The 21,634-nt window shown below is 39.7% G+C and overlaps 1 protein-coding gene across 4 annotated transcripts in view; it reads left to right on the top strand.

The window, feature by feature from the left end:
- The window catches only part of tcf12 (transcription factor 12), a 97,278-nt gene that overhangs the window by 21,500 nt on the left and 54,144 nt on the right, over positions 1–21,634 (top strand). For all 4 annotated transcript variants that reach the window (XR_015850341.1, XM_088334531.1, XM_088334529.1 and 1 more), the window contains exon 5: positions 4,387–4,489. Coding sequence is in view for 3 of the 4 variants with exons in the window: in XM_088334531.1 (XP_088190657.1) it covers positions 4,387–4,489 (103 nt within the window). In the remaining variant the exon portion in view is untranslated. The remainder of the gene's footprint in view (positions 1–4,386; positions 4,490–21,634) is intronic.

The raw sequence follows: 21,634 nt of genomic DNA, 5'->3' as shown, positions 1-21,634 counted from the left end.
CTAGACAAACCAGTAATATGTTGTGGTCGACAGAATCAAAAGCAGCGCTGAGATTCAGCAGCAGTAACATTGATAAGGCACCGGAATCTATTGCTAAAAGGAGATCATTGGTTACTTTAGCCTCTCAGTAGAGTGATTTGCCCTAAATGTTGACAGGACAGTTTCAAAGAGGTTATTTTTTGACATGAAGTCATTTAGCTGCTGTGCAACGACCTTTTCAAGTAATTTTGCAAAAAATGGCAGATTTGACACTGGCCTATAATTACTTAGGCTTTCTGGGTCACGGTTAGGTCGCTTAAGCGTGGGTTTAATGACGGCAGACTTGAAGGCTACAGGAACAATACCCGAGGATAGCGATATATTAATTATATTTAAAACTGATGGTCCTAAGATCCCAAACAGATCCTTCACCAGTAAAGGTGGAAACTGATCGAGCAGGCATGTAGTTTGTTTGGCCCTACTGACCATCTGTGTTAGATTATCAAGGGACAAATCATTGAAACTGGAGAATTTTTCTGAACAACCGCCGACACGGTCCTTACCTAACACCTCCACATCTTTGAGATAGGAGGAGGATACAGAGCGTTCTTTTAAAATATCATTCCTGATTAGTTGAATCTTTTTATTTAAAAAATCCATAATGTCGTTAGCAGAATAAGTACAACTATTTGGGTTAAGTTACGCCACTGTGTCAAACAAAAATTTCGGATTATTCTTATGTTTGACAATAATCTTAGAGAAAAACGATGCTTTAGCTGAGGCAAGAGCTACTTTATATTTCAGCAAGCTGTCACACCAGGCCAGTCGGAAGACATCCAGCCTAGTAGTGCGCCATTTTTGTTCAGGTTTTCTGCAACCTTGTTTGAGTAACCTGGTTTCTTCAGTAAACCAAGGTGTATTCTTCTTTGGTCGAAATTTATGCCTTAGGGGCGCAACAGAATCAAGAACATTACCAAATGAGTATTAAAGTTGTTTTTAAGTGAGTCAGCAGACCCAGTGTATGAAGGGAAGGCTGCAGTTACGGTAGGTAATAGTTTTTTTAAGGCTAATACCGTTGTAGGGCGGATATTGCGACTGCTAAAGCCTACATTTTCCTTATCAGAGTAAACATTAAACAGCACCTCACACTTAACAAAATAGTGATCAGAGATGGCATTAGGATACGGTAACACTGTAACATTTGAGGCTACTACGCCAATGGTCAGAACGAAATCTAGAGTGTTCCCATCTTTATGAGTGGGCACATCAACTATTTGATTGAAACCAAATGTATCAATCAGTGACTTAAAAGCAATTACAAGTGAATTTGATGGGGAGTTTATGTGAACATTAAAATCACCAATAATTACAACATTGTCCGCATAAGTTACTAAGTCTGTTAACAGTTCCGAAAATTCATCCAAAAAATTTGAGTATGTTCCAGGTGGGCGATACACAACAACTAAATAAATTGGTGTTGACATTAAGGACCTCATAACAAGTGCTTCAAACGTTTTAAAACCAGTAGGGGTATTAGGAGTAAATTTCAACTTACCTTCCGATATAAGAGCAACACCTCCACCGTTTTGCATGCGTGCCAAGTGCCAACTCACAAAGTTAGGGGGAGAAGCCTCATTTAACACTACAAACTTATTTGGTTTTAACCAAGTCTCACAAAGGCCAATAAGGTTAAGATTGTGTTCATTAATAAGATCATTGACAAGTAAAGCTTTGGAGGCTTGTGATCTAATATTCAGAAGGCCAAGCTTCAGCACTGTGGACTGAGCTGAAACCTTTTGCGAGTTTTGAACCTTAATGGCAACCTTAGTGGTAACATCCACAGGATTATACTGCCGGTCCGGGTCTTGTGCCTTGCATGACGGCAGATGCGGCCCGAATTCCATACCACAGGAATATTGTTGACAGGTGGAGTAGCAGGATGACGATTGGTAGAAAATAATGTTATTTCTTCTCCCTCCTCACCTAACAAGGGAGAAACAGAGGTAAGAAGCACAGAAGAAGATGCTATAGAAGAGTACAGATCAGGGTGTATGGTGCAGTCAATATAACGCTCTAAACTACAAAAACTATGTGAATTGCATGAATCTAGCATAGCGCTAGTTAGCTCTAGCATTACAGACTCCACACCCGTGGTTACAGGTTCACTAATCACCTGTGACCTGGCCTGCACTACTGTACCCTGTCATGGAAGGCTTAAACAGTAATCTATATTTTTAGAAAGAGTGAGAGCACCTTCCCATTTAGGGTGAAGGCCGTCTCTCCTCAGCAGGTCAGGTCGGCCCCAGAAAGCAGGCCAGTTATCCACAAATCTAATTCCCTGCTGACTGCAAAAACTTGCCAGCCACCGGTTTAGCGAGACTAGTCTACTAAACCTCTCATCATTGCCTCTCACAGGCAAGGGGCCAGAGACAATTACTCGATGCTACCTCATCTTTCTGGCGAGATTACAGGTCCTAGCAATATTTTTCTTTGTAATCTCAGATTGCCTCATTTTAGTATCATTAGAGCCGACGTGAATGACTATATCGGTGTAGCTAGCCCTGTCCTGATGTCTAGATTTGCATGTCAGCTCCCTCAAATTAGCCTCAATGTTGGGTACTCTGGTCCTAGAAATACACATAACCGTGGCTGTGGTGCTAAGCTTTATGTTACGGGTGATGGAGTCACCTATAACTAGGGTGCGCCAGCCAGTAGACCAGGGTGGAGTGGGACTAGCTAGGTGGCTTAACGTGTCTGAATTGGCTCACCGCGATTAGCATGCCGTTTAGGGCTAGTGCTAACCGGACTAGCAGGTTCGCTACAACCCACGCTAGCGGTGGTGTCCGAGGCGCCTAACATTTTCCGTTTAAACTGCTCTAGCTCACGAACACGTCCCTCTAGAAGGGCTACATGCCTACGGAAACGGGAGCAACCTTTACAGCAACCCATACTCACTTGTGAGCAGTCGGATGCCAAAAGAGCGTCTTAGCAGCCGTAGGAGGGGATGCCCTTCGACAGCGATCGGCAGCAGCTTCCGACTGTAAAACAATTGTGCGCGGCACTTACCTTGCGCCAATCGTCTGAGATACCTACTTTTCAACTGTTCGAGATAAAAAGTCTCAGTCCAGAATTCTGCTATAGTAGGAATCTGAATCAATCTCGTAGTCGCGACGACGTGAGCCACACAAAAACTCCCGCCACCCGATAACCCGGAGTTGCAGGAGAAGAAGAGTAAATACAACACTTATGATGAACTATCCCATCTCATTTTTCTTTCCTTGTCCAAGCAGCCAAGCTAGTCCTTTCCTGCTTCACACTGGTAGTTCAAAGACCATTTGTTTCAACTGTCTGTTAACAGAGCATTTTTTCGTTCTTTTATTTAATTTTGTCTATAGTGTGATGCCTATTCCCAGCTCTGCTGCAGTTAAAATGATTATTTGACGAGTAGTTGTGGCTTGTAAATCTCAGTGAATGTAAATGTATGTTTGCTCGATCTCTTCTCAAGGCTTTCATTGTCATTGTGCCTGTTCATAGTGTAATTAACTTTGTGCGGTCTGGCAGCAGCACAATAGGGAATCTCATAGTATTCCCTCCACACAGAGCAACGATTCGCTGCCTTTGAAATTCTTCCACCACCAGTAAAAAGATGAATAATAAATTTTTTTGTTACTGTGTATTGGATTCAAAGGGTATGAGTTGGCCAAAATAAGTCTGGAAAAGCACTGCTGTTTGCGGTCTCGCCGGTGGTAGCTAATGCAGCTTTGGGAATTGTGTTTGACTGAAGCACATATGGTTTAGGGCAGCAACAGTGAGCGTCTTTTATTACTTTGGGTTCAATATTTAGGCCTGAGCCTCTAAAGCAGATCACTGTCATGAAAAGCTACTGTTAAGCTCAATGAGAAAATAAATGTAGCTTTTTAGAGAGCTACACATTCCTGTGATTGCGATCTGTTTGCTTTGTTTAGAAATGGATTTCACAACACTTGGGTACTTTAAATTAAAGGGGAACAGTTAATTTCATTCACAATCTGCCACACAACCGCCAACAACTCACATAAATGACCATTGCATTAGTGGGACAGTGTTGTTTAGCATAAAGCAGAAGTAAATTACTACTATATTTTCAAAACGCTATACACTTCTTTAAAATACGTTTTAAAATTGTATATATTATATATATATATATATATATATATATATATATATATATTATACTGTATATATATCTTAATTTTAATACTTCGCTACAGCCAAAAGTACATCTACCCTGATTTTCCTGTTAGAATACTACAATAAAAATTTTGCATATTTGATCTAGGGTTAGATTATTTTGCCCACTCATTAGACATATGTTGTAGGACTCCATTAGTTTCCCAAAGTGCCTAAAATTTGGATCTCTTCCCTCAGGGTTTCACACACAGCCCTCATTATGCCGATCATTTGAGTGACAGTCGATTAGTGTCTCATGAAGGATTGCCCTCGACACCTTTTATGAACTCCAACATAATGGGTAAGTAAGTGATTCTATTCTGCTCACTCTTGTCATACCCTTTGGCAGTGGAAAGACATTGCGTTAAAAAATGACTCGATGACACAAGGACACATAATTCATCTTGAGGCAGCAGTACTGAGTGACTTTCTAGGCTACTGATATTTTCCCCCCTTCATGCTGTCTTTATTCCCTTCCTTAATCCTCTCCTGTTCCTGCAACTTCTTCTTCTACTTTCTCCAATGGCTTCTAATCACACCATCAGTATAGCTTTCCATCATAAGAAACTTAACCTCCTTAAACAACTGACATTGTCATCAGGGTGGAGGATGCCGTTTGGGGTTAAACAAAACCAAATTTATTCCTCATCCAAATCCCTTCAGGGACATACAGTCATTTGATATTTTTATGAGTTAACTATCTTTGACAACAATTGGGAGAAGAGCTGCAAGCACATTTCAATATAATAAATGTCAATTCATCACTTTGGGTGCACAAGAACAGAAGGTCAGCAACAACAGCAGATAAAAATATGTAGGGAAAAATTGTGCTTCATTGGCTCTCCGCCAATTGGTTCTTTTAACCTTATTAGTTTGGTGTTTTGTTATTCTACCTATTTCCATAACTTTCCTCTAAATTTATTTTAATAAAAACAACAATACAAAATGAAACATATGGACCAACAAAACTGACCTCATTATTACAAAACAACGGAAATACTTGCCTAATGTTTGATTGAAAATTCGTTTAAGATTTGTTTTAATTTAAAACCTCTGTGTTTATTACCATTAAAAAAGGGTCCCTTAGTTGTGAAGAAATACTTTATTAATTAAAAAACCTTTTCTTGGAATCAATTTTAAAAAAATGTAAAAATATGTTTGCGAGTAGAAGTCAAGTGTAGGTAACTGGTGTAAAGGCACCACTTGACTATACAACGTGCGAAGAAGCCCCACGTATTGTAATTTGCTAATTAACCTTGAAATAATGCACTGCACACTGCTGACAGGTGAATATCACATTGCTCATGTTTATATAGCAGTATATCGACAAGCTTTCCCCAGTTTGACATCATCTGACTCGGATCAGATGATGTAATTCAACTCAAATTACGTTCTCTTTTACCAAGATTATTCATACAATACATCTTTATATTCTCCACTTTTTGTGACTTGTTTATTCCCATTTTTTTGGTTTCTGTGAACTACTGTATATCAACACAACATCAATAATATTTTCTAGTTTCAAGTAATCCTAATGTTCCACCAGGGTGGAAAGTTTACCAGCACATGTTAGAGATGAAATGTAAGTTATACATATGATTTTTTTCTTTTATGTTATTGTGTCAGATGGATGTTGGTGTTAGTTGGTATCATTAAACTTGATTACAACATGGAATGAGCTCAAACTGAACAGTAAAAAAACAAACTGTGTTGTTTTCTATATTCCGTTGTGGCAGGTACACAATGTTAAATAATTATTTACTAAATATATTGACCTAATTTTCCTTTAAGGGAGGAGATGTTTTGTGTCAGATGGAATAGGGATATCTGCTGAAATGTTTGGGGTACTTGCTATCAAGCTATCTGCTTAATCATATTATTGAATAAGCTCCAACTGAAAGAATGGAACTCTGTTCCTTTGTATCTTGCATTTGGCTGGTACTTTGTTTCATAATTGTTTACTTAACAGATTGACCTAATTTCCTTTTAAGTGTGGAGAAATGTCTTGTATATATTCAAATACATAAGTGGTCGTTAAATCCAAACACGGAGACATTCATATTAGGGGAACATCAATTGTTAATAGACTTGGTTACGCTAAATTAGGCACTTCTCTTCAGAAGTTACTCAAACATTCAAAGTTCATTTTCATCCTCAACATGTATTTTAATTTCCATTGAATCCTTCAATCTTAATGCATTATTCTTTTACCGTGACATAACTGCTTAGTCATACATTTCTAGTCACGTTTCTCCTGGTGTGTGCCTTCCATATAACACATGAAGCTTAGCTCTGTACGCTAACTAATCATCTTAACTTCGTCATCAACACACACAAATTGGCAGATGAATCACACGTCCACATGTGAACACAAAATGACTACCTTTGAGAGACAGAGCTGTTCTACAGAGGCCCACTGTACGCAGGTAGATGTATTTGTGTTTGAATTAAAATGGCAACCATTTGTTACGGCTATAATGGATACTGGATGTTCTTTACACACATTGGGGGAAATGTGTTATTGTCTATCTATCTATCTACCTTGGTCATATCCCACAAGAGGGGTGATCGACAGCAAAACAAACACATACAATAACAAAGAAAATAAAAGGGGGGAAAAGCAAAAAACACACACAAAAATTTTTGGACCATGGCCAACCCAATTGCCCTAACACCCAAACAAGTTAGGCACCTCAGCACCTAAGTTGGTCATGCTTTCGTCCCTCCAGATGAAATGGGACACCAGAAAGCGGCCATGTCACTCAGGTCAGGGTGACACAACACACTCTTTTGTTCAACAGCAGGGGCCGACAGCTTTCACTGGTTTACCCCTGCCGCATCATACGGGTGCCCAGCCCATCCTTAAGAATGCGTCCACAATCCCACTATCCTTTCACAACACCTCTCCACTCCTTCCTATCACCAACAAGAGCTCTAGATTCCATTACATTCAGACCTTTTTCCTGCAGAGCACTCATAACACCATCCACCGACGTCAATCACGGCCTTCCTCTTGGTCTCCTTCCATTTACTTCTGCTCTGTAGGTCCTCTTCAACATTCGCTCCTCATCCATCCTCTCCATGTGTCCAAACCAACCTAGTACTCTCTTATCAACACGCTTGCTCAGTTCCACTCCTACTCCAGTTCTGTCTCTCACAATTTCATTTCTCAATCTATCCAATCTTGTCACTCCTAACATATTCCTCAAACACTTCATCTAAAAAAAAAAAAATCAATTTCCTTCTTAAATCTGCATTCAGGCTCCAAGTCTCTGCACCATACAACACAGTCTGCACAATCACACTCTCATACAGTCCCCTCTTAACATCCATACTCATACTCTTGTTGCTCATTACTCTCCTCAGAGCACCCAAAACCTTGCTTCCCTGATTCACTCTGTGCAATACCTCGCACTCCATTCCACCAACTTCAGCCACATCACAACCCAAGTACCTAAAGCTTTCGACTTCTTCCAGCACCTGTCCATGCAACCTTATTTCTAACGCCAGGCCACTCCATCACGTGAACACTTCATCACCTTACTCTTCCCAACATTGCCACATAACGTACGCCTATCACATACTCTTCCAAACTCCGTTACCAACCTTCTCAATGTTTCCTCAGAATCAGCCACAAGCGCTGTGTCATCTGCAAACAACAACTGACTTACCTGCCACACTGTTCCACTGTTGTCCATCATCTCTACACCTCTGCCAAATACTCTTGCATTCACCTCTCCCACCACGTCATCCATGTACACATTAAACAGCCATGGTGACATCACAGACCCCTGTCTCACACCAGTCAACACAGGGAACCACTCACTTGTCTCACTCCCTACTCTTACACATGCTCTGCTGTTCATATAGAAACTCTTCTTTACACACATTGGGGCAGATGTGTTATTGTACAAAACATAGATATGTGTATTTAATGAGATAATCTCTTGCACAGTTTTATGCAATTATCCTAGTATGCTCTTGCTTTCTAGCATAAAATGACTTATTAAAAAAAGGGTAGTGATAAAAAAAAAAGATGGCACATCCATGTTTGAGTGCTAATGAAACAAATGAAAATTGTTTGACACAAATAAAAATAGGGTTGTCATTGACTAAAATTAAGATGACAATAATTTTTTGCATTCATACTGATCACTCAAACACAGAGACGGACACGTTTTCTTGCCTATCCTGCATGTTTATCTCCATCAACTTGTGTACAACCTTAGCTATGCATGAATTGTTATAAGTGCCAAGCACAAAATGCACATATATAATTCCAGTTCACATGACAGGAACAGAGAGTTGCATATGGAGGATGACGCGATGCGGTACAGTTTAGAGGATGGAGTTGGTCATTATGCTAAGCTGCAGGGTGTGCTTATCTATTGCTGAGGTCAGTGGAGCATGAAGAGCTGAAGACGATCTGAAAGAGTGGAATTTTTTTTCCCCATCCCCACGCTTGTCACATCTTGCGCCTCCCCACCCTTTTGCCTCTTTTTGCCCATCTTGGTGTTATCCAGCCTTTGCCTCCTCAACCCCGGACCCCGGCAGTTGACTGGGAAGGTGGAGCAGCTGCTGAGGATCAGCTGTAGGTTCAATAGGCCTCAGGGGAGGTGTGTCTGTATCTTTATAGTGGAAATAACTGAGATTGCACCAAGATATAATGACTAATCAAGTCTTAGAAACCAGATGCAGACTTTGCATCACCGCGGTAATTATTATCCTGGCTAAGTAGTTTTAATTTTACTTATCAACACTACCTTAATGGAAATATATTTCAAAATTTGACAAAAAAAGTTTTTTTTCTTAATGTGTCAATGGTCCAGGTATAAGATAACTCACGCACTAGGCCTTCAGTAATTAAACAACGTTGTTGACAAAAGTCGACGATTTAAAAATGGTGAGTATTGTCGCCACACACGTCTTTCCGACAGAGAGTTCTCTACCTGAATATAATCTGCTGAAAGCCGCGCATACGCAATAGCAGAGCATTTCTGTCTCGAGTGGGAACATAAACATACAGAAATGGCTGCGTTAACATCTACTACGCATTCTAAAACAGTGTGTCATATCTAGTGCCTCCCAGTGGTACAAAAAAACTTTCATTCAGTTAAAAAAACAACATTGGAATACTAAGTAAAAATACATACTATCACACCAATGTTCATTTTTCTAAAAAATATATTAATCATAGGTCGAAAAATTTGCATTTCTTTTACTCAATGTAATCCCACTTAGGTCTCAGCCATGTTTTTCCAGTATAAACGCAGTCCATTTACCATTACCAAGCCGCCACACCATGCACTGCGGTACTGGCCATTGCTCGTACCTGGAAACACAGTGCTATCCAGTGGTCAAATATTAAACACTGTGGCTTTAAGTTTTTTAGCTATTTAGCCTGGATATGGTCAATATTGTTTGCGTAGTGCAGTGGTTAGCACATTAGCCTAACATGGGAAGGGTAACTGGTTCAAGGCGGTGTGGAAACATATGTTGGCCTGGAGTGTGATGGGTGTACCAGGCTGTACTTGCCCAAGCCACATTACAGGAAATGGTGCCCCGACGACCAGTGTGGTTAAAGGATCCATCCAACCAACCAACCAACCAACGGTCAATATGTTTAATGTGCTGCGGCTTACCTGTGTTTTGGACCACGAGTCATTCTGGAGTATGAATTTCACCAGCCAAAAAATGCCTAACTAAGGAGGATAAGAAATGTATAAGTAAGACCTGGAGTACAAGTCACATTTTGGGGGGGTTTCTTTCATAAAACCAAATACCAAAAACATACATTTAATCTTGAAAGGGAATGTAAAAAAAAATACATAAAATAAAGAACAACACGCTGAATAAGTGTACAGTACACAAATGTTACTTGACAAACAAGTCAGTAACGACGTAACATAATAAGAATTATTTAGATAACTCAAGCATAAAGAACATTCTTACCAAACTATTAGTTTCATTCCAGATCACTAAATCTAATGAAATTTTCATCCACAGTGCCGTGTTATACAATGCACCGCTTCCTCCTTATGCTTTACATCGCTTATGTCAGACTATTGTCATCTCCGCTTGGCGCCAGTATCTTACAAGTTTCTCGCTAACTCCAAACTTTCTTTCTGCTGCTTGAATACCATTTTCGGCGGCATATTTAACTAATTGCAGCTTGTAATCTGCACAAGATGATTTTCTTTCCGGTGCCATTTTTGTTCAGCTCTTCTCCATTGTTTCCATAAATTATTGATGTTTTGTCGAAATGTTCCCCCTCGTGTACGTCACTAGCGCAAATGTTACTTAAATTACTTCGTACCTCATTTTGGGGAAATGTATTACAACAGTAAAACACAGAGCATTTGCACCTTGTAGAAAAATCACATTTGAGTAGTGTATTTTCTGTACTATTAGGCGCCACCAAAAATTTGTCTTTTGTCATATATTTTCCATGTATATTGTGCACCGGACTATAAGGAGGTACAGTAGGAACATTAACAAAACTGTCAGATAGGTCAGTCAAACCTTATTAAGGCCGTGGCGTTCTGATGGGCCGTCGTACCGTTGAAAAGCAAACACATGTTTCAGACGCGTACCGACACGGTGTCTGTACGATGTCACCAGTCACTAAAATACGTTATGCCACATACCATTGGAAAGCCTAAACTCTTGGGTTTCAAGATATGGTGACCATTTAAAAATATACTCATCACAGAAACATCACGATCAGTCTGAAACAAGATACCCAAAAAATATAAAGCCCGGGTAGCTCACCAAATACATCGTCTTGCAGCCATTGCATTGTATGATAATACACAACCATGGTCTCCGTACATCCGTGAATGTAGTGAATCAACCGCTTGAGCACCCCCCAAAACAGGCATGTTATGCCCACGGGTAAAAGTTTACTGTAGATTGAAAGATAACGCCATGGGGATTGCATCATTCAACTACTCCCCCCACTCCTCCAGGGAACGTAGAGGCACAGCGGCGAGACAAATCCATGTTTATCATCCAACCAACTCTACATAATCATTCAACCAATAAACCAATTAACCCCCAAATAGCGAGTGAGAGGACGATAAAAGCCTGAAAGCAAAAACACCAGCGCGTTTTCTCTATTGTATAGCGCTGTTCTAGTCGGCCAAACACCCCATCAATCAAATAACAATTTATCAATCTTTGAAAGAAATGCAGTGTCCTACAATTACACAATAGCGATACGTCACCTCGCGATACCAATTAATTACATCTCGGATGATTGTGCAGCTATTGACCACACTATCAGTTATGGGATAGAATAGTAGCATCAGGGTGTTTTTTGCGTAAATCAAGTGGCATATAATTATTTCTTATGCCAAACGTTTTTTTTTCTGTTTGGAGTTGTGTTGAAAGGCATCCCTTGAGCTTGAAGCTGGGACCACATTCCAAACCTTGTGTTTCAGTCTTTGTCCTTCACCTGAGCCTGGGTTGTTTGGCAGTCCAACAGTTGTCTGGCACCTGATACCAAACACTGACCCATTCTTGATGTTTCATGCTGATTGTAATATCCATCGGGGAGACATTTTCTCAGCTTGGCTTGTTAAGTGTGCACTGGATCCCTTAGACAGCTGGTATGGGGATGCATGTTAGCAGCATCCATTACAGTATTGGTGTTCACATGGTGAGGGACGATATTTCGGAGTGCATCACCTCTCTCATCTTAAGAGAATGGATTTGTGATTATGAAGTCATCAGGCATGAACCTGTGTGGCTTTGAAGAAGAACCCCTCCTCATGGGTGCCATTGATTGGTGACCGTGTGTTTGTGCCTGATAGACTGTGAAATGGTGTGTTGCTGCACGGCTGTGTCACACCTGCGTCCCACCAATGTGATTGATTGGTTTGAAAATGTGGAATGTTCCCATCTGGTCCACAGTAATGCATTTTTCCCCTCATTTGCGAATAAGAAGTACAGGCAAGAGAGTTGAGAGGGTTATGAAAAAAAAGGTAAAGGCCACATACAATATTTTTCCTCTTCCCCATTGATTTGCCCCCCATTTGGATGGGAGGTATGTGGAGAAGGGGGGTTAACTTTGGCATCAGATTATCTGGGAGTTTGCTAAATATAATCAGGAAATCCAAATTCACATTATCAACAGAAATATATTTCTCTAAATGCAATTCATACGGCTGTATATCCATCCATCAGTTATCTGCACCGCTTTTCCACATTAGGGTCGCGCTGTAGCCCATACCAGCTATCAGGCAGCGGGCAGGAGACACCCTGAACTGGTTGCCAGTAAGTCTCAGGGCACACAGAGACAGACAACTCACTCGCTCATTCACACCTAAGGACTATTTGGACCGGCTAATCAACCTGACATGCATTTTTTTGGAATGTGGGAGGAAGCTGGAGGAAACCCACGTAAATTCCTTTCCATCTTTGATTTCTGATGTCAGGCATTAAACAATTGAGAAAATTTGAACACGTTTACAATTACTGAATTTGATTGCCAGCTGTAATGATTATTGGACCCTCATGCAACAGCCTTTTATTTCTGATTAATTGATTCCCCTGGCTTGATTTCTTTTCATTATGAGCATTTTTTTTATAAATACAGTAACTGTATATCTAGTTATTTTACCTAATGGCTAAGTACACATCAGACTACATGAGCAGATGTGTTTATCTTCATGGAACGTAATAATCAGTGGCAGTTACAACAAAGGGAAAAACATGTAAATTAGAACTCATTAACATTTGCTCTTGCTGTGGTGAATTGATCACTGCTGACAAGACTGAATGCAGAAATTGATGTTGAGTTTTTGACAAGGGAGAAGTGTTTTCTTCATAATAGTGGCACAATTGCTTCTTACCCTGAGTACACACACTCAAAATACTGCCCTGGATATCAGAGAAGAAGATTTTTTTTGTCTTACCCTACCTCCATTTTCTGCTTCCACATTCACCTAACCTTTAATCTACTCAGCTTTCATTTACTATTGAACAGAGATGGTAGAAGCATCAAAAAGCATTGTACAAAGGAACATACGTACTAAAGGACTATTTCAAAGATAAGAGGATTGAGATAATACTGTAATTCTATCTAAAACAATTTTATTGATTAAGGCCTAGGATATCTCCATTTTATGTGCACACATCAATTATAACTACAAAAGCCCTGTTTAAAATGATTTTTCTAAAACTGTCTTTACGAACCTAGCAATATAATGCACAAATACGTTTTTTCCCTACTAATAGCAGAAATTAAGTATTGTTGGATATACTAAAGCTTGACTTAATCAATTGAACAATAACTAATAACAATAATGACTATAATAAAAATATATTGTCATTGAGCCCCATAATACTGACATATAGTGCAAGTGCATATTTGTAGGATTAGGTTTGTTTTCATTTCGTGACAAATGTGTTGTTCTGCAGTGAGCAGAAGTGTTTATTTACTGAATGGCACACATGCCTTCGCAAGGCAAAACAAATCATCAATCCACGCTACTTTTACGGCACTGATCGCCTCACCCGAGCGCCCTCTGACTCTCCGGTTGTTGTTTCGCCGGACCTAGTATCCCCAGTCTTTGGTCGCTTTGCAGAGCAGTGCCGCCATGTTTGCCTCTTTACCGTGCTGCGTTCAAGTGGTGTAGGGAACATATACAGTGCATCCGGAAAGTATTTACAGCGCTTCACTTTTTCCACATTTTGTTATGTTACAGCCTCATTCCAAATTGTATTCATTGAATCTCTTATCTCAAAATTCTACACAAAATACTCCATTATGACAATGTGAAAACGTTTTTTTTTTTTTTACTTTTTTTGAATTTATTAAAAAAAGAAAACTAAGAAATCACATTTACATAAGTATTCACAGCCTTTGCCATGAAGCTCAAAATTGAGCTCAGGTGCATCTTTTTTCCACTGATTATCCTTGAGATCTTTCTACAGCTTAATTGGAGTCCACCTGCAGTAAATTCAGTTGATTGGACATGATTTGGAAAGGCACACATATGAGGTCCCACAGTTGAGTGTGCATGTCAGAGCACAAACACCAAGCATGAAGTCAAAAGAACTGTCTGTAGACCTGCGAGACAGGATTGTCTTGAGGCACAAATCTGGGGAAGGATACAGAAAAATGTCTGCTGCTTTGAAGGTCCCAATGAGAACAGTGGCCTCCATTATTCGTAAATGGAAGACATTTGGAACCACCAGGACTCTTCCTAGAGGTGGCCGGCCTTCTAAACTGAGCGATCGGGGAAGAAGGACCTTAGTCAGGGAGGCGACCAAGAACCCGATGGCCACTCTGTCAGAGCTCCAGCGTTCCTCTGTGGAGAGAGGAGAGCGGAGAGCCTTCCAGAAGGACAACCATCTCTGCAGCAATCCACCAATCAGGCCTGTATGGTAGAGTGGCCAGACGAAAGCCACTCCTTAGTAAAAGGAACATGGAAGCCCGTCTGGAATTTGCCAAAAAGCACCTGAATGACTCTCAGACCATGAGAAACAAAATTCTCTGGTCTGATGAGACAAAGATTGAATAGTTTGGTGTGAATGCCAGGCGCCATGTTTGGAGGAAACCAGGCACCGCTCATCACCAGGAAAATACCATCCCTACAGTGAAGCATGGTGGTGGCAGCATCATGCTGTGAGGGTGTTTTTCAGCAGCAGGAACTGGCAGACTAGTCAGGATAGAAGGAAAAATGAATGCAGCAATATATAGAGATATCCTGGATGAAAACCTGCTCCAGAGCGCTCTTGACCTCAGGCTGGGGCGAAGGTTCATTTCTCAGCAGGACAACGACCCAAAGCACACAGCCAAGATCTCAAAAGATTGGCTTCAGAACCACTCCGTGAATGTCCTGGAGGGGCCAGCCAGAGTCCAGACTTGAATCCGATCGAACATCTCTGGAGAGATCTGAAAATGGCTGTGCACAAACGTCTCCCATCCAACCTGATTGAGCTTGAGACTTATTTCAAAGAAGAATGGGCAAAACTGCCTAAAGATAGGTGTGCTAAACATGTGGGATCATATTCAAAAAGACTTGAGGCTGTATGTGCTGCCAAAGATGGATCTACAAAGTATTAAGCAAAGGCTGTGAATACTTATGTAAATGTGATTTCTTAGTTTTCTATTTTTAATAAATTCAAAAAAAGTAAAAAAAAACGTTTTCACATTGTCATAATGGAGTATTTTGTGTAGAATTTTGATATTAGAGATTAAATTGATACAATTTGGAATGAGGCTGTAACATAACAAAATGTGGAAAAAGTGAAGCGCTGTGAATACTTTCCGGATGCACTGTAGGCACAATAGGCATTAAACGGTGCGGATTAGCATAGTAGGTGAACGCGATCGTACTCGGAGATTTGCTGCTGTTTTGGACTTGGTCCAAAACTAAGCGGGGGGATAGCTCCTGCGAGCTTCGCTCGATAGAGTGACCACTTTGAACCCGGCTTCAAAATCAAGCGATCGGCAACCGTAGGCTCGTATTCGGACGCCAGCTTGGTTGGTCTCCGCGGTGCAAGGCGTCCAAAAGTAGTTCTAGAAAATTAAGTCCAACAGAGTCCAACTTGTGGGGGTAATATCAGTTTGTAGTCCACTCGAAATTGGGAATGAAACTGCGAGCCGCCATTGGCGACGTGACCAAAGTCCATCCAATCAATAAATTACATTTAATTAAAATAATCAACGTAAATTTATAGTCAATGACTTTAACAAGCAATAAAATAATAATAGTATTAATCAAATAAATAGATTGAGCACAAGTTAAAGCTCCATTACTTTTTTTACAGGGTCTGCAGACAGAACAACAAGCTAGCCCAACATTATGGTTTTCATTGATGCAATTTTTATTATATATATATATATATTTTTTTTAATTCACTTAAAAGTTAAATTATGTCTGTTGACACTTGTAATCATTATTTGGGGATTTTCATAATTATTTTTTTGCTACCTTCTCAAGGTTTCTTCATTTACTTCATGCTGCGGTTTTCAGATTTTCCTTGCCTTCATGTAGTTTTTAGATCAGGGAATGGTGTCATAATAGTCTAAAGTCTGTACAGCCCTTTGAGACTTCTTGTGATTAAGGGGTATACAAATAAACATGACATGGTGGGGGCAATTATTTAGAGCAGTGCTCCGAGACCTTGTCTGTATCACGGACTGGTTTAATGTCTGACAAGAAGAAGAAGAAGAAGAATTTACTTTTATTGTCATTCTTTGTAACAATGCACACAGAACGAAATGTCGATACACCTGACCCGTACAGTTAAACTGTAGCGAGCCGATACAATATTCATATATCATCAACATTGTGGTACGGTGAGTAAAAATAGCTTGATGATAAGATAAGATCAAATACTTTTTATTTCTCATTTACATCCTTAGTGGTCTAGTGGTTAGGATTTGGCGATTTCACTGCCACGATCCAGTTTCACTTTCCATTGCATCCAATGTTGTGCAAATGTGGTCAGCGGTACTTTTCAACTGGATAATTGCTTAAATAATAATAATAACCTATTTTATTGTGATCACCCAGACTTTGTTTTTTGTTGTAGAAAATTTTGAATTGATATGATACAAGCGAAAAAATAAAACAACTTAGTTTTTGCAGCCTGGTACCAAATGATCAACGATACTGGTTTAGAGGACTTTAATTGGACAATTCGCTTTAACGGAAACATTTCAGCTGATGTGTTGCCCTAACTTGGTTTCTTTACTAAAATTCTTTCTGCATCATATGTAGGTTTTCATACTCTTGTTTTTTCTTTGAGCCATGAAAATCCTGCGGGTACTGAAGCATGCACTCAAATTGCTTGTTTTTGTGGTGAGGGTTTCAAAATTGATCCCTCGAGACTCCCTGGAGGTCACTACTCTTTGTGTTATCAAATATGTTTGGCTCAATAGGACGTCGCTGTGGTTCAACCCTGAGATCAATAAGATCGCTGAAGACTGTTTCCCTTTGTCTTTCTGTCACTTAATTCAGTTTTATTTATTTTTCTGATCCAATGTTTACGTTGATCAATTTGAAAATGAAACCAGTGGAGATTGTTTTCTTTGAAAATAAATTACCTAAGAATGTTAATTGATTCCAAGAGCAAACTTAAAACTTCATCATTTTTTTCTCCTTGACTTTGGATGTCGTGAAGTGTTACAATAATGGGAGGTGAACATTTGTTTGCCTTGGGCTTGAACACATGACAACCCAAGCCACTTTTGATAAAGGACTCATGACAGCAGCCTGTAGTATACAAGAAACAGCAGGAGGAAAGCTTAAGGAAAAATCTTTTTAGTTCTAAGGAAACAATAGTTGAGCTGCAATATAAAGGACAATATTTAGCTTTTTGCGCTGGGCAACGTCTCATCACTCCGAACACGCTATCTCTTCTACTGCGCATGCACTGTGGGTGACAAATAATGTTGCTACTACTTAGCAATCATTAAGGCCATTACTTTTTAGAGGGTTTTCCATTGAGTTTTGTTTATCTCCTCACATGATAATGACTCCCAAGCCGAGAGACAGTGAACCCAACTGGTAAATACGGTAATTAGGGATTGACATAGCATTAATCCATTATTCATTAAGTTTTCCGTTTACTGTATGGAGTTCATTACTGATTAATCACATAATAAAGTAATTTTTTGAAAACGGATAAGGCTAATTGCTTAGTCACTCATGTAACTGCAAGAAGTTTGCAGTTTTGGGGTATGTGCCATGTTATCAGCAACCACAGAAACCTTGTGGCAGAAAAAGGGGTCCACGTACTGCCAATTCATAAACAATTCAGAATACACTTCAAAGTTGATGATTTTTCATTTGTTAATAGGTTAAGAAGTTAAATAGATACTTTTGAAATGTATGCATTTTTAAATGTGTGTGTCTCAATGGAATATCAGATTTGAAAATTCCAGCAACTTTCTGACTCCTATAGTCATGTATGATAATGTAATGTTGCAAAATTAAAATTGTCACAATATATCATTGCTATATCATGGCGCATTTGTTAAAATGTTTAATTTAATGCAGGACTGTTTGACAACTGTACAGGTTAAAGAAAAATCAATCATAGAAGCAAGTATTTTTCATTTTCTTTGTGGATATTCTCATTACCTATGTCAAATTATTTGCACCTATTGTCATGTTAAAAAATACAGTATTCTGGTCCATGTGACCCTCTTGAGATGAAGTGGCTGGAAAATGAATTAATGAATAAGTATTATGAGTAATTTATTTTATTCACCACTTATTCTACTTGCCTTATCTCATAATTCATTCACAGTGAGGATATTTATTTTACTTTAACATTTGGATATGTTTTACAGCCATGCCCGTTTCTTATCAATTGTTTATGCTATTGTTTCAATTAGAATATGACTAAAGAAGGAAAAACTGATTTTCTGTGTCTTTGCTCACGGGGGCCATATATGTTGGCTTGGGAAACTATTTGGCCCCCTTGAACTTTGTGACCTTTTGCCACATTTCAGACTTCAAACATAAAGATATAAAACTGTAATTTCTTGTGAAGAATCAACAATAAATGGGACACAATCATGAAGTGGAACACACTTTATTGGATTTTTAAAAACTTTTTAACAAATAAAAACAAAAAATGGGTGTGCAAAATCATTCAGCCCTTTTACTTTCAGATCAGCAAACTGCCCAAAACTTCATTGAGGATCTCTGAATGATTCAATGTTGATATAAATGATTAATGATGATAAATGGAATCCACCTGTGTGTAATTAAGTCTCTGTATAAATGCACCTGCGCTGTGATAGTCTCAGAAGTCTGTTAAAAGCTCAGAGGGCATCATGAAGAACGAGGAACACACCAGGCAGGTCCGAGATACTGTTGTGGAGAGGTTTAGAGCTGGATTTGGATACAAAAAGATTTCCCAAGCTTTAAACATCCCAAGGAGCACTGTGCAAGCAATAATACTGAAATTGAAGGAGTATCAGACCACTGCAAATCTACCAAAATCGGGCCGTCCCCCTAAACTTTCAGCTCATACAAGGAGAAAACTGATCAGAGATGCAGCCAAGAGTCCCATGATCACTCTGGATGAACTAGAGAGGTCTTGAGCCGAGGTGGGAGAATCTGTCCGTAGGATGACAATTGGTCGTATACTGCACAAATCTGGCCTTTATAGAAGAGTGGCAAGAAGGAATCCATTTCTTAAAGATATCCATAAAAGGTGTCATTTAAAGTTTGCCACAAGCCACCTGGGAGACACACCAAACATGTGAAGGAGGTGCTCTGGTCAGATGAGACCAAAATCGAACTTTTTGGCAACAATGCGAGACGTTATGTTTGGCGTAAAAGCAGCACAGCTCATCACCCTCAACACACCATCCCCACAGTCAAACATGGTGGTGGCAGCATCATGGTTTGGGCCTGCTTTTCTTCAACAGGGACAGGGAAGATGGTTAAAACTGATGGGAAGATGGATGGAGCCAAATACAGGACCATTTTGGAAAAAAACCTGATGGAGTCCGCAAAAGACCTGAGACTGGGACGGATATTTGTCTTCCGACAAGACAATGATCCAAAACATAAAGCAAAAGCTACCATGGAATGGCTCACCAAAAAACATATCAAAGTGTTAGAATGGCCAAGTCAAAGTCCAGACCTCAATTTAATTGAGAATCTGTGGAAAGAACTGAAAACTGCTGTTCACAAACGCTTACCATACAACATCACTGAGCTCGAGCTGTTTTGCAAGGAGGAATGGGCAAAATATACGTTTCTCGATGTGCAAAACTGATAGAGACATACCCCAAGCGACTTGCAGCCTTAATCGCAGCAAAAGGTGGCGCTACAAAGTATTAACTCAATGGGGCTGAATAATTTTACACACCCACCTTTTTGTTTTTTTTTTTGTTAAAAAAAGTTTAAAATATCAAAAAAAGTGTGTTCCACTTCATGATTGTGTCCCACTTATTGTTGATTCTTCACAAGAAATTATAGTTTTATATCTTTTTGTTTGAAGTCTGAAAGGTGGCAAAAGGTCACAAAGTTCAAGGGGGCCAAATAGTTTCGCAAGCCACTGTACATTTATCACATATATTATTCGAGCAGAATAAATAGATTCAAGATAAGATAAAAAGGTCAGAGCTGCTGCTCATTGCCGATCTAAATTAACTAAGAGATCTATTAATCTGCGACCTCTATATGTGGCATGTTTGATTAATTTGTTAGCACTCTACCACTTGATAACAATACATCTTTCTCCTCTTGTAACTTATTTGTAACAAGTGGGGCGCTTATGAGGGTCTCTGGGATGTTTAGAAAGGTTGCGCAGTATATGGAGAAGGATGCAGTAATAACATACTGCCAGATCCTCTGTTGAATCTTGTTTTAGTCCTGTTTGTCACGGTCTACCCCGGTTCACCTCAAGGGTGTGTATTCAGTCCCCTTCTCCTTACTCTCTATGCATTTCACTGCAACCCGACAATCACTCAACCAGCATCATCAAGTTTGCTGATGACACCACCGTGGTCGGACTCACCTCAGGGGAAGATTAGTCAGACTACAGGGATGAGGTCAAAACGGCTTGGTGTTTAAAGAACAACCTCCCACTGAACACCATAAAAACAAAATAAATAATTCTGGACTTCAGAAGGGGCAGAACAGAACCAGGCCAACTCCACATCAACAGGGACATTGTGGAAAGGGTCAACTCGATCCGATTCCTGAGAGTGCAGATCCCCGAGGACCTTTTCAGGTCGTCCAACACCGCAGCGATGATAATGAAAACCCAGCAGCAACTCCACTTGCTGTGAGTGTTCAGGAGGAACAACCTGAAGGGGAACATGCTGGTCAAATTCTACAGAGCCAACATAGAGAGCATCCTAACATACAGCATCACGGTGTGGTACGCAGGTACTCTGCAGCAGACAGGAAAGCGCTACAGAGAATTAGGAACAGGGCCCAAAAGATTACAGGCAGCATAGAGGCTATTGCCAGCTCTCGCTACCTCAGCAGCACTAAACACATTTTACAAGACTCATTACTCCCCCAATCAGTCTTTTCGAACTGTTACCATCAGGCCAACATTCAGATCCCACAGCACAAACAGACTGAGGGATAGCAGCTTCCCCATAGCTATCAACACACTAGACCACAGTTGTGGAACACAGTTTTACAGTGCAATGTCCTGGTTCTAAGTGCAGTACCCTGGTTTTAAGCTCAATATCCCCGTTAAAGTGCAATATCCTGGTTTTATATTGTTTTTTTTTATTTTAGAGGTTGTTGTCTTTGGTTCTAAAACAGTTGCGATGTATTTTATTTTTTATACTAAAAATGTTTTTTAAATTGTATTGTTTACTTTATTTAAACTCGGACTTCATTTTTCAAAATGTTATGCAATGGAAGGTATTGTAGTACTTAGATAGATAGATAGATAGATAGATAGATACTTTATTCATCCCCTAAGGGAAATTCACAATTCCAGC

Source organism: Urocampus carinirostris, chromosome 4 (assembly GCF_059441175.1).
Source record: "Urocampus carinirostris isolate Australia breed hairy pipefish chromosome 4, RoL_Ucar_1.0, whole genome shotgun sequence".
Taxonomy (NCBI): domain Eukaryota; kingdom Metazoa; phylum Chordata; class Actinopteri; order Syngnathiformes; family Syngnathidae; genus Urocampus; species Urocampus carinirostris.
Note: the sequence above shows the minus strand (reverse complement) of the source record. Positions and strands in the feature narration are given on the sequence as shown.